We start from the raw sequence: 17,120 nt of genomic DNA, 5'->3' as shown, positions 1-17,120 counted from the left end.
TTTTTACAATTTGTTTAAATATGTTCAGACATGAAAAATCATAGGCAGATCATTTCATGCACGAAAATTTTGAATGGAACGAATTTTCAATTCTAAAGAAATGCTGAATAAATTGTGTTTGTCAGAATCGATAGTATATTTGTCATTATTGATATAGATAAGCTATTAGTTTATTTGTATATATTAAATCATATACCTTGAATGGAAGCAATAAAATCTTCGAACAATAAATTGCTCTTTGAGTTTTATCATTTCATTTCCCATTGAAAATGTCTGTTTGTTCGTTATTCTTTTTCTTAAGTTTCTTGTTCTTTGAGAAACACCAAATTATTTTCTTAATGCAATGTGCTATAATTTTATTAAATGTACATGATCAAAATTTAAACTATACAAAATATTATACTACTACAAACAACATACAAACAACCATAAAATTTTTAAACTTTTCATCAAACACCTAAAATAATCACACAAACAGACGTAAAAACAAAATTTTAAAACACACCAGCAAACACATAAACAATATCTTGTAACACTAAACACAAAATGCAATATATAATCAAAGCATCAAACAATTCCCTTTAAATAGAAATAATACATAACTTCTAGAAATGAATCATGTAAATAATATCAATATTTTAGATCATGGTTTGATTTTCCAAGGTTAATATTCCTGATTTAAGTTTTACCAGTTTGATATATTTACACTTCATACTATAAGCATGTAGTAAACAGTCGTTTTATATTAAAAAAACTTAAATATGTAACAAAAGTCATTTTTATTTGTTGACAATATGAAACACTCTTCCAAATGAAATGTAATCCGAATGATCTCTGTTTCGTTTCAGGCTTGATAGTGTTCTAGGGAGTTTCGCCACGTACGCCCGGCTGAAAGGCCGTTATGACGACGATTGGATAGATAGACTGAATCATCTGTACACCACCATCATCTTCATTATCTTTACAATCGTCGTCAGCACCAAGCAATATGTTGGGGAACCAATTCATTGCTGGTGCCCAGCCGAATTCATGGAATCGATGGTGGATTATACGAACAATGTCTGCTGGATCCAGAACACGTACTACGTCCACCTGGATGACGATATCCCCAAATCCCAGCATGCTCGGGAAGATCGTCAAATTACGTATTACCAGTGGGTACCAATGATTCTGCTTTTTCAGGCCTTGTTGTTTAAGGTCCCGTGTATTCTATGGCGAATATTGACTGCTTCCGCCGGGGTCAATTTGGATAAGATTGTGACGTTAGCGGCGGAAACGCAGTACATTTCACCCGAAGATCGGGATAAGACGATTCGACATATCGTCCGCTACATGGACCGGTGGTTAGAAAACGCCAGGGAATACCGATCGGGATGCTTTATAAGGCTCCGACAGACGATATCCAAGTATTGTTGTATTGTCTGCGGTAAAAGATACGGGAATTATCTCGTTACTATATACATGATAATTAAATTGTTGTATATGACTAATGCAATCGGTCAACTATTCATCCTCAATGAGTTTCTGGGAACAAATTACAATGCTTATGGGTTAGAGGTGATGCAGCATTTGGCCGAGGGAACGGAGATGGTGGATTCTGAGCGATTCCCTCGGATAACTCTCTGTGATTTTAAAGTACGAAGACTTGCAACCGTGCAACAATACACCGTCCAGTGTGTGTTGCCAATTAATCTTTTTAATGAAAAGATATTCATTTTCATTTGGTTTTGGCTAGTGTTTGTTGCAGTGTTGAGTTCCGCTAATTTCCTTATATGGTGTTATACAATGATATTTAGACAGCACAGAGTACGATATCTTAAGAAATTTTTGCGCATTAATGATTGCTACAAGTCAGAACTTGACAAAAAGATGTCTGTTAAGTTTGCCGAGCAATACCTGAGACAAGACGGAATTTTCGTCTTAAGACTTGTAGGAAAAAATGCCAATGACGTATTAGTTAGCGAAATAATACTTCAACTTTGGACTCATTACAGAAGCAAACCACTATTTAAACACGCCAACCAGATGAGTGACGATAACAGTAATGTATGACTAACCGCGCAAAAACTCCTCAAGTTAGTGAAAAGTCAGTATTTGATGTATCCCTGCCAAGATGGTACTCCTAATTGTGACGTCATAAAGGTAGACATGTCATCAAACGGGTACCTGCGAAACGAACAGTTCGAGACGGAAGTCTAAGACAGGTGTAATGTCATGAAACGTCCACGATTCTTGTTAGTTCTATCTATTTCATATGATTTATATAGAATGGATATATGCAAAACAATATGCATCTGTGTTATGTTGTAGCAATAAGAAGTTACAATTTTAAGAAAAATTTTCTTAAGTTTAATTTTCATATATTCAGCTCCCAGTAACTGTGGATTATGTAAACAATGAAATTGTACAGAAATCTTTTTTAAGACTTTGTAAACAGTGCCTGTAACAAATATTCCGCTATACTAGTGATTAAGTTAATCAAAGAGTATGAAAGTTCAAGATTAAACAGGACAGTTTCCTTAAAGGGACATATAAAACATTCCATCTGGTCTATGATTCCTATTAAGGCGATTTTTAAATTTAAAGAAAACAGGGGATGAAAAACATATATGAACAAAAACGTACTTTTTGATAAGAAAATAAAAAAAATGTATTAAAGTTATATTTGTGACAAAATAATCACATACCCTTTATTCAGAAAATGATTGGATTTGATGCCCAAAATTTTTATCTGAGCCAAATATCTTACAAAAATATAATACTCAGCCTCATTTAGACTATCAAATTTATTTCAATACACATAACAGGCAATATTAAAACAAAAAATGTTAATCGTAATATTCGAATACACACATCAGATGTGCAGGTGTATCGGTCTACAAAATATTGCCAAAATTACCCCACTGCCAAGAATTCCTGGAACAGTGTTCCAGAAAGTTTTATGATAATTATCCAAAGGCAGTTAATTTTTACCTCCCTTCGTATTTTGTAAAGCGCAGCGTATTCGATGATTTGCTTTTTTACCTTTTAAAAGTTGTTTTAAACTCCACGGGGTGACGAATTCCCATGGAGTCCACATATGAATAATTTATAATATGACATTACGTATCTCTTGTGAGCACTCGTTTGGATTCTTATTTTTGCTTGATGAAAATGTCACATTTATAGTATAAGCTGAAAAGTAACAACAGAAGAACCCTAAAAGCGTTCTCCTAAGCAATCGGGGTGTAAAGTTCTGAACATTTAGGAGGAGCTATTTTATCTGACCTGAAGAATAATGCTTACGATTTCGTCAGTTACTATTTATAAAAAAGTGAATAAACACAGAAGCCGTATTGGGCCTGTAATTTCGTGATTTTGAAAACATAATCAATTATTAAAACGCCACTTTATTGTTAGCTATCTAGTTGCAATAATGAGGTTTTAACACATTCAATTTTCACTGGAAAATTTTTTATTCTTACCATTTTTTGACACAAAATGTCCTTGTATTTAAGCTTAAAGAAGAGATTGTTATTTTCATAGAACATTTTATTTGTATTTTACCACTTTTCGGTCACTTGAGCCTTACGAAATGACACGTTTGGTACCATTGAGTACCCTTTGATCTTATTCTTTATGTCTCTTGAATTAACTCTCAAGAGTTTGCATATGCAAAACAGTCAGATGAATCAATAAGCTCGGTAGATATTGATTAGGACTTTTCAGAAGTCTTATTTAGTTTTGCCGATCTGTGATGATTAAGTGCTTAGAATAAATCAATTGTTTTAATGTTTTATTGTTAATGCATACTACATTTCATCACAGTCAGTGTTTGTATAAAGAAACCGTAGGTGGAAGTTCTGAATATTTAGTCACGCTGTATAAGAAATACACTGTATACCTTCTTTAGTCCATTACCTGGTGATAAAATATTGAATATTTTCTTCAAAGAACTTCTCCGCTAGTGTTTAATTTTATTCACATATTTCCCTCCGTGTTTAGTGACTCTTCTGAGAGATTTAAAAATATAACAAATGTATTCCAAGAAGAATTCCATTCTATCAGTATTTTTGTTTTTTGTTTAGAAAAAATTTATTCAAGAATTGATAGCTATGGAATTGAAGAAGAAAATTGTTTTAGCTTCGCAGTATTATGTAACGTTAACTTGTTAGGACTGTAGAAAACTGTTTGGTGCACCACTTCTCCTATTCTCGTGATCTAGAGACCTCATGATGTATTTATCTAAAATTCCCCAACCAGGGAAAAGGTAAATACAGATATACATCTCTAGCGTCATCTTAGAAGAATTGGTGCACAGGTGAGCATTACTAGCTGATTGAAATTATGGTTCGAAAATATTTATGACAGTGTTGAATACCTTATTCAAAAACCCTTAATCCTATATCTGTGTTGCATAATACAAGACCGTTGTTCCTAATTGACACTGTTGTACCTGTACATATCCTGGTTGTGAACGACCATACAATACCTTCAGTTCTGATTTTCATTTATCGGACTTTGTGAAATACTGTAGTTGGTAGAACCTGAGAGTTATATAGTTGTTGTCGTGTAGAGGTAAATATGAAAAAAAAATGTTCACCACTTCCGAATTAAGTCGTCACGTTTTTTGTTATAGATCTCATGCTGTTTTTAGTAAGCATTGATACAAGTGCAATAAATATACTGGAGGTCATGCCAAGTTAGGCTACTTTTAAGTTCTATAAATTCTGAAATTGAAAAACATTAACACTGCGAATTCTTTTCCAAAACTTTGTTGCAAAAGTGCCAAACGTGATCAATTTGACACGTAACTCTTTTCTAATAATAAATACCCATGGTCGGATTTATTTATTCATGTTGGTTAATATATGAATATTGGTGCAAATGGACGGTCATTTCCAAATATATGGAAGTAGTAAATTCCTGTATATTATATACTCTGATCCTCTAAAATGATAAGTGTAAGAACTTAGGAATGACTTGGCATGATCTATTAATATACATATTGTAGCTAACCTTTTTCATTCATTATTTAGTTTTTCTTTGTTATTATTATGATTCTATGCAATACCAGCATAGTATATATTAATGATGCTAATTGTGCATTGCTAGTCAACTTAGTAAATTGTTATATAATTTTTTTTTTCAATTCTGAGTAATATTTCATTTATAGAATGATAAACATATACTTTTTGACGATTAACTAAATACAATATTTGCATGAAAAGGACCTCATTGTCCAAGAAATCGTGGTTAAAAAAAAATTAAAAATCAATCCTTATATGTACCTTTTGTGATAGCCTCGAATGGCACCACCAATAAAAAGTACGCATGCTCAGAAATGGTTTTTTTCTGTAATTGATTTAAGGTAGCATGACTACAGTCATTCTTTTTTATCTAAAGAAAAATCATTGAAATTAAGATGTACGGTCTCCATCTGTTGGTATGGGCGTAATGAATTGTTTTTTCTCCTTCCACTCTCCGAAGCGTTGCTATTTATGTAGATGGCTCTCAATCACAGATAAGTTTTGGTACGGTTTGTCGTGACTTTAACACATTTCTTAGTTTTTCTGCTTTAAAATAAGTTGCTCGCCTTGAGGAAATTTGAGGCACCCATTGGGAGGTTAGAAATAACTGTATATGTTATTTTCTCTCGCAAAACATCACGTTCTGACCCGTTAACTTTGCCAAATGTTCATGCACTTTGTTTCATTTACTACTGTGAATTTTTGTGTACTAGAGTACAGATTTTCAGGTATTAGTGTAGATTTATTCATTACGTTTGAAGTGAAATGTTAAGGTTTCATTGTGAATTTTGTGTACATATAGTCTTCATTTATGGTCATCTGTTCCAGTGTTTTTTTACCATGAATAAACAAGACCAAAGTGGTATCAGGACTTATTTTTTATTCAAAGAAAATGCAATGTAAACGTTCACATTCTATAATTTACGTTATCCATCACATTCTTGAAAGACATAAGTACATTGTATATAGAATGATTCTTTTCAACACTAAGTAGAACTCCAAAGAACAAGAAATTAATGAGCTTCAATCATAAATGACTTTAGAAAAGCATTAAAACATTATAGATTGTACAAAAATGTTAGTCTTCCAATTCACATGACCCTTGGTTTTGTCTAATGGTGCATGCAGACTTCGAAGCCATGAACTGAAATAGATTAAAAAATCCAAGTTCAAATAAAACAAATCAATATACATAATTTTGATAATCAATCTAAATTTTGGTGTGTGTATGCATATGAATGTTGCCCAAACCTGCAATTTTTAACACAAACGCAAATGATATCAAGGTATTCAGTATCAAATCGATTCTCAGTTTTTGACCTCGGAGCAAGATTATGACACAGGTTGAAGACATGTATAAATCTTCCACAGAAAAAAGGTTTGCAGAAATTGATTAAAGATCAAGGACTAATTATATATGACAAAAAAATATGAAGGACCTAAAGACAAGGCATTTGTCAAAGGACGCCTGAATATTTGGTCTAAATGGTTAAAAAAATAACTTTCTGCAGTGTCAGAAAAACTATATCTTGTAACGTTTAGATGGTTTCTTTAGATAGACTGGGAACTTCATACCATGGCCTTGTGTCGTTCAGGACATAGTGATTCCAAGTAAAGGTGAAACTTTTCTGTGTAAGGATTAACACGAAATTCAGTAACGTCTAGACATTAAAGAGAAGCACCAAAAAATAATAGATGATGTTTACCAGTCGTAGCATGCTAAATTTGCACAGATAACCTTCCAAATCGTGTGACAGGATATATTTATACTCGACAGAACTCTTGTCGAAAAAAAGAAAAAAAGATTTGATTAAAAGCTGCTGATGTAAAGCCGTAAATTCTAATCCAATCAAGTTCTTTGATAGTTGTTAACAGGGAGAAATCCAGGATGTTGGTGTCATTTTCCCTTCAATCTGTGAAAAAATGAAATGCGTTATCATTGACTGAGATTTGAATAATGACACTGCACCAAACAGACAAGATTTAACGGATGAACCTTCGTCCTTGACATCTTAAGTGAAATAGAGGAGGAAGCCATCGCAAACAATTACAAGAAACCTAAGATTAAAGAACAACAAAGGCAACTCTAATATTCTTTTCTCTTTATAAGGAGTGCAAATGATTCCAAGGACCAGAGATGGAAAGCAACGCTAAAAGAAAGCCAAGGTCAATGAGAAGCTACATGAAGGATATTTGACCGTTTTTGATATCCCTTTCCAAATTCTTCTTTAATATACTGTATCTGATTTTATAAAGCGGCATGTACTGTATTTAATCTTTGGATTAAAAGCTTTTGAGGAGAATCCCTGTGATTGATTAATATTAGTCTAGTAATTACAGATTGTCTGCAACGTTAATCTTAATGCGAGACTTTAGTAAAGTAGTTTACGGGTAAAGAGAACCGTGTGGGCTAGACGGACACGAAACTCCGAGGGTTTACATTTTACTTGATTAAGCAGATATACAGTATGTCTGAGACTTTATGAATTGTAGTAGGAATGCACTGTCTCAAAATCAAACTACCATTATTTGTTTGTATGATATCGATCTTAAATAGGGTATACTAAAAGGTTGGGTTTTTAAGCAAAAATTATGTACTTCAGTAGAAACAAATCATTGAGTGTACACCAATTTTGAATCAAATCTTCTAGTATCTATCCTTCAAATGTACATTCTATGTTATGAGTACATTATTGTACATACTATACAATGGGTTCAATGTCCTTATTGTACATACTATACCATGAGTTCAATGTTGTTATTGTAATACTATGTAATGAGTTCAATGTCCTTATTGTACATACCATGCCATGAGTTCAATGTCATATATAATTCTGTTTACTGTGACATAACAGAATTGCAGTTTCTGTAGAATTGAAGGTTTGTTTTATCCAACCAATAGCCCCACTTAGAACTCCGTACCATAGACAACTTGAAGAATGCTGGATCAGAAAACTAGGCACGGCCTTTCCCTAACGTTGCAACGGCCACAAAAAATGAATCCTTCAAGCCCACAATGTCATTGTGAAGAGGTGGGATTTTTTAACAATACACCTAGACGTAAGCGTAGTCATGGCCATCGATCACACAATAAACCAATTATACATGTTTTTCTGATTCACACTACCTTACGTCAGTAAACAATTAGGTCCTCATTACATTTCGCACTTAACTGCTTTCGATTTCCTTGAAATTGAATGCACCACCAGAAGAAGCTAAAACAACGCCATACATAAATTCTTCAACTGCTGAATACAAGTTAAGCTTGGCATAAGCTTTTTAAGCTTCCATGTTTGTCGGAAGGTAATCCTGACTCTACCCGTCGGTTCATGCTGCGAACATAAGTAACATTCTTGATCATAAAAAACCCAGTCTTTCATTCCACGATATTTCAAATTGAAGACTACATCCTGCAATTCCTTCTTCCAAACAGTTGCTTCCAAATTTGTCAATTACAAACATATTTTACAGTGACTAGATACTGAACATCTAAATCAAAGTCCTCTTAAGTTTTCTTGCTCGTTCTCCTTTTAACTACAGTCTTACTGGACATGTTATTAGTGGTGTTGTAAATAAAGCTGCACATGAAGACCTGAAATCAATCATTCTAAAGGATCCAAAATTCAGGGAGCCTAGTTCTTTCCATTGGAGACAGAAATTAATTTCAATATTGAATTCTCTGTCGAAGGTTCTGCCAAGCGTTGGGCTAAATATGAAAAGAAAGAACTTACCACTGTCAGAGTATTGTATATTAATTGTTTTAGAAGTTTAAAAGGCAAAATGCAAACGTCTATTCTACCTTTTCCACTAAACCGAATGTCATAAGAAGAAATAGAGACTACATAAACAATACGTAATGGTTCCAGCAGACATGACTGGTACCAATGTTGTCTCTGTTTGTAAGACTTATATTACAACTATAATAAAACTTCTCTTTATTAGAAACCTCAGAAGTTCTTTGCTTCATCATATTCCAGAAGTGGTGGAAATCAGATGTGGAACCTAAGAACTCTAAAGATCTTTAAGAAAATCTAAAATCACCAAACTTTTCAAAGGTCTATAACATCAAAAGGTACGAATTTTCTTCACTTTGCACCTATTCCTCATGATAAATTAAAATCTAGGCCTTTTGATGTCGTAAACGTTAATTATAAAGGGCAGTTATTTTTTATAAGGAGTAAAGATAGGGGCTTGGTAGAGCATTTGCTGGACCCGATAATACACATTTGTTTATAAGGGTTTTTATGAAGTTTAGGAATCCAATAAAGGTAGCATAAGGATAGATCGAACTCATCCTAGTCCAATGAAGTGTTAAAAGTATGAAATACTGAAATGTGATTTTGAAGAATTTCATCCTTGGAAAGTGAACTGCGAGTATATATAGGACTACCAGACATGGAATTAAAACCATTCTTCCAAAATACAGTTATATACATGTATGAGTCTTACAAACAAAGACAAGGGAAGGATAGACGGTTGCCATTTTTCCTTTGATAAATCTAATAAAGTGGTCAGGTCTTCCTTTTCATATTTAGCTCAATGTTCGGCACAATCTTCGACAGAATTCATAATTGAAATTACTTTGTCTCCAATGGAAAGAACTAGAGTCCTTGTTTTTAGGACCCTTAGGATGCATTTGCAACTTTATCAACATCGCCAGTAATGACGTGTCCAGCTAGACTGTAGTTGAAAGAAGGCGAACAAGAAAACTTGAAAATTTGTTTGTAATTGACAAATTTGGAAGCAACAGTTTAGACGATGGAATTGCAGAGTGTAGTCTTCAACTTGAAATATCAATAGAATGCAAGACGGTAGCTTTAATGATTAAGAAGTTACTTATGTTCACAGCCATTCCGTTTATTTGCAAACTTCAGAAATTCAGCAGTTAAAGAATCTAGGCATGGACTTGCTTTAGCTCCCACAGAGAGTCCATTCAATTTTAATGAAACCGAAAGTAGTTAAGTGCGACATGTGATTATTTTTTTTTCTAAAAGAGATGATTGTGAGTTTAACATGTGACCCTTGGATAAAAAATACCACCAAGTGCATAGTTTTCGACATCACAATAAGAAATGATAGTAAAACGCCTGGACAACGTTGTGTCCAGAGTAAAATGTCGCACTGTTATATTTGTATGTCCCGAAACTTATTCGTTACTCAAGAGCTTTCTCTGAGAACGATCAGATTTAAAACCGAGACATGCCACTCACACATCAGTTGATGTTGCGGGAATTTCAACAAGCGTGTTTTAAGTCAGCATTTCGAAAGTTATATGTGGTCGTTATAATGACCTTGTAAGTAAATATAACCTATCACGGGTCGCATTTTGGCTGATTCATTTATACCAACTGTTAGGCCCTTATTTTTGTACTGAATTTGGCTACGGAATGTTCCCTCTAAGTGATCAAGTGTAACCGGTCATCAGGGGATGCTTACTCCTCCAGGCTCCTGATCCCACTTATTTGGTCTTTATGCTCTGTTCACATACCTTGTTGATTTCATGATATCGATCACTGCTTTTTATCCTCGCCATTTTTAATTTTCGCTTATGAAATACCTTAATAATACGTATTATTAAGTTAACCACAAACCATATTTAAATATTAAACATCTCCCGTTCTTGGAAAAAAAATCAGAGAAGTTCGAGGTCATTTGCTTAATCTTCGTGGCCGCAAACCTCTTTTTACGACTGTTTAGCTTTGTCTACGAGTGAATTATACCTTAAATCACGGCCAAACAAACCAAGAATCAAGAAGTAATTCCGATGTGGGAACCAATAACCGAATATAGACCTAATTTTCTCCGACTGCCACTGATTTTTAATACCGACAGTATATGTAACAATGATAGAGTGCCTTGTTAGCGGTCACCTTCGTTCTAACTGATCACACCCTGGGCGAGAATTTGATCTATCTCTTCCCGTTTTATTCTTCTAATTAGGTTTGTGTGTCTTCCTATTCCAAAATTATTCTCTAGAACTCGGATAAAAATTAATAAGACATGGAAACCAGCTCCCCTTATACCCCATAAATCCAAATGACGGGGGCAGATTTAACCTTGAAGTTTTTTTACTAATGAATATTATGTTGTACACTGTCAGATCTTAATATGGCACTGGTGTTAACTTCGATATCAACCAATGCATTTTAATGGCTTGATGTAAAATGCTGCGTATGAATGCTCCAGGGATCCACTTTGGAAAATCGGGTGGTACGGGGATGAAGCCTTTTGTGTCGATTTCTACACAAAACCAGACACTGGTAGAAACAACACCCCAGGAGAGGTCTAAAACAGTAGCATCTTTATTTGATGGTTTTCTTAAATTTTGGGTGAAAAACCCATAGGAAATCAAAAATTACGAATCTCGATCATTAGTAAGGCAAATCTCACACAAGTTTTCTTTTTTCCTTGTTTGTGTGTATCCTAAGATCAATATCCATGCAAGTTTGATTTAAGTAGGACATTTATTTACTTGGAAATAAGCCTGCGCCAAAAAAATATTTACCTGTTCACTCATTCGTAAAATAAGTTTCAACATCCATGGGAAATCTAGTGATGCATCTCCTTTGTAAAATCATCAATGCAAGTTTCATAATAATGCAGGCCATTTAGATAGAGAACTACAACAATACCCTGCTTGGCCATTTGGGAAATGTAGGTCAGATCAAACATCCAAATCAAGCCTATTGATGCATCATCCATTCTAGTTTGGTTCAAGTAGAAAATGATGGTCAGACCCAACATCCGAGGCAGATAAGACAGTGTGCATCTCTAAATTTTGGTAAGGTTGTCAGGTACAAGAAAATCACCATGGGTAACAGTATGTTACAGAAAACTTGCTTATACTTCCTCAATAAAATTTAAACTTGAAAAATATCAATTGAAGGCCCATCTTTTGGGTGAAGGTACATGCATTACCTAGCTTCTCGCGTAAAAAATAATGTTTGACCTGTTTAATGCTGTGACTTCTCTTTGCAAAATCGGAAACAGAACGACATTTTCCTGTCAGATTCCGCGTTTCATCACACTCAGACCTTCCATTTGGGCAACGATGGGTGATAAAAAAGTTTGCGAACTAATTGAATTACCTCCATAAAATATGAGGTTTCATTGTCCATTTTTTTAAAAAGTAGTCCTTTCCGATTTTAAGTAAAGGAGAGGAAGGACAAGAAGGCTTTGGTCAATTTAATCAAATCAAAAGCTGAAAAAGCAAAAGCACAAAAGGAGTATGCAGAGGCCAACAAAAAAAACAAAACAAAGTATTAAAGCTGACAAAAGACGGTACATCGAGGAACTAGCAATGGAAGCAGAACAAGCTGCAAAAGCAAGAAGCATGAAAGATGTGTATGACATCACCAAGAACCTAGCTTTGAAGCGAAGTGAACACGAAAGGTCATTGAAAGACAAGGCAGAGAAAAAAATAGAAGAAGAAAGAAGGAGATGGAAATTGCATTTTGAATTAAAGGAATACCTTATTTTTCGATTTCATGATGTGATCAATCGGTTGATCATCGTCATGAAATCGAAAAATCTGACAATTATTCCTTATATTTACATGTTCTTCATTCCGCCAATCCACGTGCTACCTGCCCCGCTTCTTGTCTCTATTTGTCCCGCCCTGCACGTGATATTTTTTAACCGCGCCTATCGATGAACCAGTGCATTGATGAGGAAATAAAGTACATTAACTATTTGTTATTTTATCCTGGACAAAGACATTGGAAATGTAAATATGAATTGTTGAATATGCTAGTTCTACCTAATAAACCCTCCGAATATAACACCAGCAGACGAAGAACTAGATATAGAATGGGGGCCATCTACTAAAGGAGGAAATAAAAATATCTTTAAAACAGATGAGGAATGGCAAGTCAGCAGCGTCTGATAATGTTCCGGTCGAGGCACTTAAACTGATTTTGACATCTCAGCCGACATACTCCACTCACTTTTTCTGAAAATATGGGAGGCAGAAACAATCCCAGAAAAACGGAAAAAGGAATACCTCATCAAGCTTGCAATAAAGGAAACCTCAGCGACTGTGCCAACTATAGGAGATAACACTGTTGGGTGTTCAAGGAAGTTATACTGAAAGGAATGAAAGAAATGGATGATAAGCTACGAGACCAACAAGCTGGATTTCGTAAAAATAGACGGGCCAGATAGCAACGTTGCGCATTATCGATGAGTACTGGTAATGTGCTAAATGGAACTCCTCCCTCATGTAAGCTTCATAGATTACGAGAAAGCCTTTAATAGTGTTGACAAGGAGACAATATGGAAACTTCTGCGACAATATGGAGTTCTTTGTGATCTGGTTAATATTATCAACCACTCTTATGAACACCTGACATGCAGGGTCATACATGGAGGACAACTGACGGAACAATTTGAAGTAAAAACAGGAATTCGTCGGGGATGTCTACTGTTACCCTTTGTGTTTCCTCTTGCAATAGACTGGATAATGAAATCATCCATAGACAATACGAGAAATGGATCACAGTGGACACCATGGCCACAGTTAGACGACCTATACTTAACGGACAACGTGGCACTCCCATCACATGCCCAGTCACAAATGCAGGAAAAAAACTACAACAGTAGCAGAAACATCAGCACAGATAAGACTCAACATCAATATTGCAAAAACAAAGAACCTAAGAGCAAACAATCCATCGCATGCTTCATTAAATATAGAAGGACAGTAAATAGAAGAAGTAGAACATTTCACCTACCTTGGCAGTGTAGTGGACCGACAAAGAACGGAAGCGCACACAAAAGCGAAAATAGAAAAGGCCCTTGTAGCATTCTTGCAACTTATAAACATCTGGAGGACCGAGGAAATGACAACACGCCCCCAAAATGGGTTTTTAAACAACAATGTCAAGGCTGTACACCTCTATGGTTCTGAAACATTGAGGATGACCATTACAACAACAGGATCCAGACATTCATTAACTCTTGTCCGAAAAGCATCCTACAGATTACATGACCCAAAAAAATTCAGCAACATTAGTTTGTGGCAAAGAACAAATCATTTAGATTGATTGGTTGATTGTGTGTTGTTTAACATCCCTCTTTTTCACTCATACGGAGACACCAACACTTGCCGGTGGAGAGCTAAATATTGGTCCTATACTCGGCACTTACGGCCTTTGAACAGTGAAGGCTCTATTTCGTGCCAGCACCTACTGAGAAACGGGACCTCGGTTTACACGGTCTCATCTGAAGGACCGGTCTCAACGTCCCACAGTGGAATTCGAATCCGCGACGTAAGGATTAACTCCTTACCTCGCGTTTCTAGAGCAGACGCTTTTACTACTGCCCCACGCGGGCGACTCATGACAGTACGAAAAATATTTCTTATAAAAATGTCTCTATATTTACTATATCTGATGGAGACTTCTAAATGATTGGTTATTAAAATTTGCTCATATCAAAACGCATTGTTAGCTTTACTTTTGGTAGAAGTTCTGTATCACGTCTGACTGGATGTCTACATGTTTTTTCACTCGTATATTACAGTAGATCTTAGGACTAAGACCAAAATGTAACTTTGTGAATAACATTTATATTACATTGAAAATGGTATCAATCTTTCTTTCATACAATTTTTGGAAGGTATACCGGTATTATTGAAGCATTCAAAGAATTATTCATATTGCGAAATTTTAAAATAAGTTTAAGTTCTTTGATCATCCCCTAGCTCAAATTGATTTCTAAAACAGGGTATGGAGAACGGTGTTCCCATATATGTTCCTAATTAAATAAAGACAATTTCTTTGAAATTATCTCTAAAAGCTATTCAGTCTGCGTGTATTGTCATGGTTCTCAAACTGTGGTGTCGCATAGTAAATGTTAAAGCAGTTGAATTTATTTTCTCACACTCGATAGTAACTCAAATCACCGAAACGCGCATAAGTTTTATCTAGTTTTTACAAAGAAAATACTTATCACGTAAACTTACCTCTCAACAAGTTTAAAACTTTTTTAAAGTGGTGTAAGCCAAGGTTCATGAAGGCTTTGTTCGCAGAGGAGCCCAAATTATGGTATGGTTTTGATATCTGAAAAAAAGACTTGTAGATTAGAAAATTCAAAAGGGCCTGAGAATCTTGTCAGCGGTCTACTCTATGCTACAAAAGGGGCATAAGTTGGTAAGTCTCTGATTTTAATTATCTGCCAGTGTTTTGCACATGCATGAATCAAGTGATCCAGGCTGTCGCGTGTCATATTTCAAACACAAGGCGTCCATACTTATCCATACTGGATGAATGAGGCTCCAAAGATGGAGGACTCGGGTTGTGATGGTCATCACATAGGCGTCGGAACCGGGGGGGGGGGGGGGGGGGGGGTTTTTTTTTGCGAAGATAGACATTTTCTAGGTATTGAAAATTGGGGTTTACCTTTTTTTGTCGGTGTAGCCCCCCTCCCCCTTTCAATTCTTTCAGTTTGCTTCCGACGCCTATGCATCAAGCTCATTCTAGGAAAGGATATCCTTACCAAGGCAACTCATCCTTAAGAGATTTGGCCATGTTTGACAAATGGACTAAAACAAAATTTTAAATCAAAGAATACGGTAGATTTCGATGAACGTTGTTGCCATGGTTACTAAAAATAGAATTTTCTGTGAATTTCCTTTAAAATGCTACTCCTCCTGCAGTTTTGATCTGATTTCAATATAACTTGGCACACAAGTAGACTACACTTAGACACATAAAATAGTGCATCGGTTTTTGATTCTGATGAACAGTGTTGCCATGGTTACTAAAAATAGAATTTTCTGTGACATTCCTTTAAAACGCTACTCCTTCTACATTTTTGGTCTGATTTCAATATTACTTGACACACAAGTAGACTACACTAAGATACATAAAATAGTGCATCGGTTTTTGATTTCAATGAAATGTGTTGCCATGGTTACTAAAAATAGTATTTTCTGTGACATTCCTTTAAAATGCTACTCCTTCTACAGTTTTGGTCTGATTTGAGTATAACTTGGCACACAAGTAGACCACACTAAGATACATAGAATAGTGCATCGGATTTTGATTTCGATGAACAGTGTTGCCATGGTTACAAAAATAGAATTTTCTGTGACATTCCTTTAAAACGCTACTCCTCCTACAATTTTGGTTTGATTTCAATATAACTTGACACACAAGTAGACTACACTAAGATACATAAAATAGTGCATCGGTTTTTGATTTCGATAAACAGTGTTGCCATTGTTACTAAAAATAGAAATGTCTGTGACATTCCTTTAAAATGCTACTCCTTCTACAGTTTTGGTCTGATGGCAGTGGCTTCTTTTCTCATCCTTTGTTATAAGTTCAAACCATTAGAGCTACAGTCTCGACAGAGACTTCTGGTTAAAGCTAAATTTGTCGAAATTTCGTCAATTTGGTCCTCTTTCTATAACATTATAAAAAAATCGGACTAGTTTGTGACGTCATAAAAACAAAAATTGTCAATAAACTACTTTGAAACTATAATATGTTTTGTTAATTTATATTTCTCATACAATTTATAGAATTCAGCACATTTTTTAAAAAATTCAAAATTTGACTTTTTGGGGGGCAAAGATATGCAATATACCGCATATAGTTCTTTGATTAAGCGTTGATGAAGCAGCATTTCCTGTTGAACACCGTAGCACAAGCCGGGCATTGCTCTATGAGCAATGAGCCCGTCTAAAAATGGTAAGAAATACCACTCGGAAGAACCTTGAAGCTTCTGTGAATAGAACGCTTCGGTGCATGACACGTGACCGCCTGGATCACGTGTTTCAGGCATGTGCAAAACGGTGGCAGTTGCGCATTAAAGTCAGAGACTTGCCAACTTATGCCTGCTACCCATTTTGGAGTTTAGAAAGATTGATACCATTTCCAAACTAATATAAATGTTATTCACAAAATTACATTTTGGTCTTAGTTCTAGATTCTCTTGTATTTTGTATCTTTGAGAAGATGCCTTGTGAAGTTTCTCCGCAAATCGATTCAAAACTGTAATATACGAATGAAAAAAAACAGACATCCAGTCAGACGTGATACAGATACCATACCAAATACTTCTACGAAAAAAGAAGCTAACAATGCGTTTTGATTTGTCAATGAG

The 17,120-nt window shown here is 35.1% G+C and overlaps 1 protein-coding gene across 5 annotated transcripts in view; it reads left to right on the top strand.

Moving 5' to 3' along the window:
• Positions 1-5,874, top strand: part of LOC134233986 (innexin unc-9-like) — a 62,184-nt gene extending 56,310 nt beyond the window's left edge. For all 5 annotated transcript variants that reach the window (XM_062716043.1, XM_062716045.1, XM_062716044.1 and 2 more), the window contains exon 2: positions 849-5,874. In XM_062716043.1, the coding sequence (XP_062572027.1) occupies positions 849-2,052 (1,204 nt within the window). In that variant the 3' untranslated portion in view covers positions 2,053-5,874. The remainder of the gene's footprint in view (positions 1-848) is intronic.
• Positions 5,875-17,120: the final 11,246 nt, after the last annotated feature.

The sequence above is a fragment of the Saccostrea cucullata genome, unplaced genomic scaffold, assembly GCF_032062105.1.
Source record: "Saccostrea cucullata isolate Sc308-1 unplaced genomic scaffold, CSIRO_AGI_Scuc_v1 ctg81, whole genome shotgun sequence".
In the NCBI taxonomy this organism is placed as follows: Eukaryota; Metazoa; Mollusca; class Bivalvia; order Ostreida; family Ostreidae; genus Saccostrea; species Saccostrea cuccullata.
The sequence above is the reverse complement of the archived record's forward strand: the minus strand, read 5'-3'. Positions and strand labels throughout refer to the sequence as shown.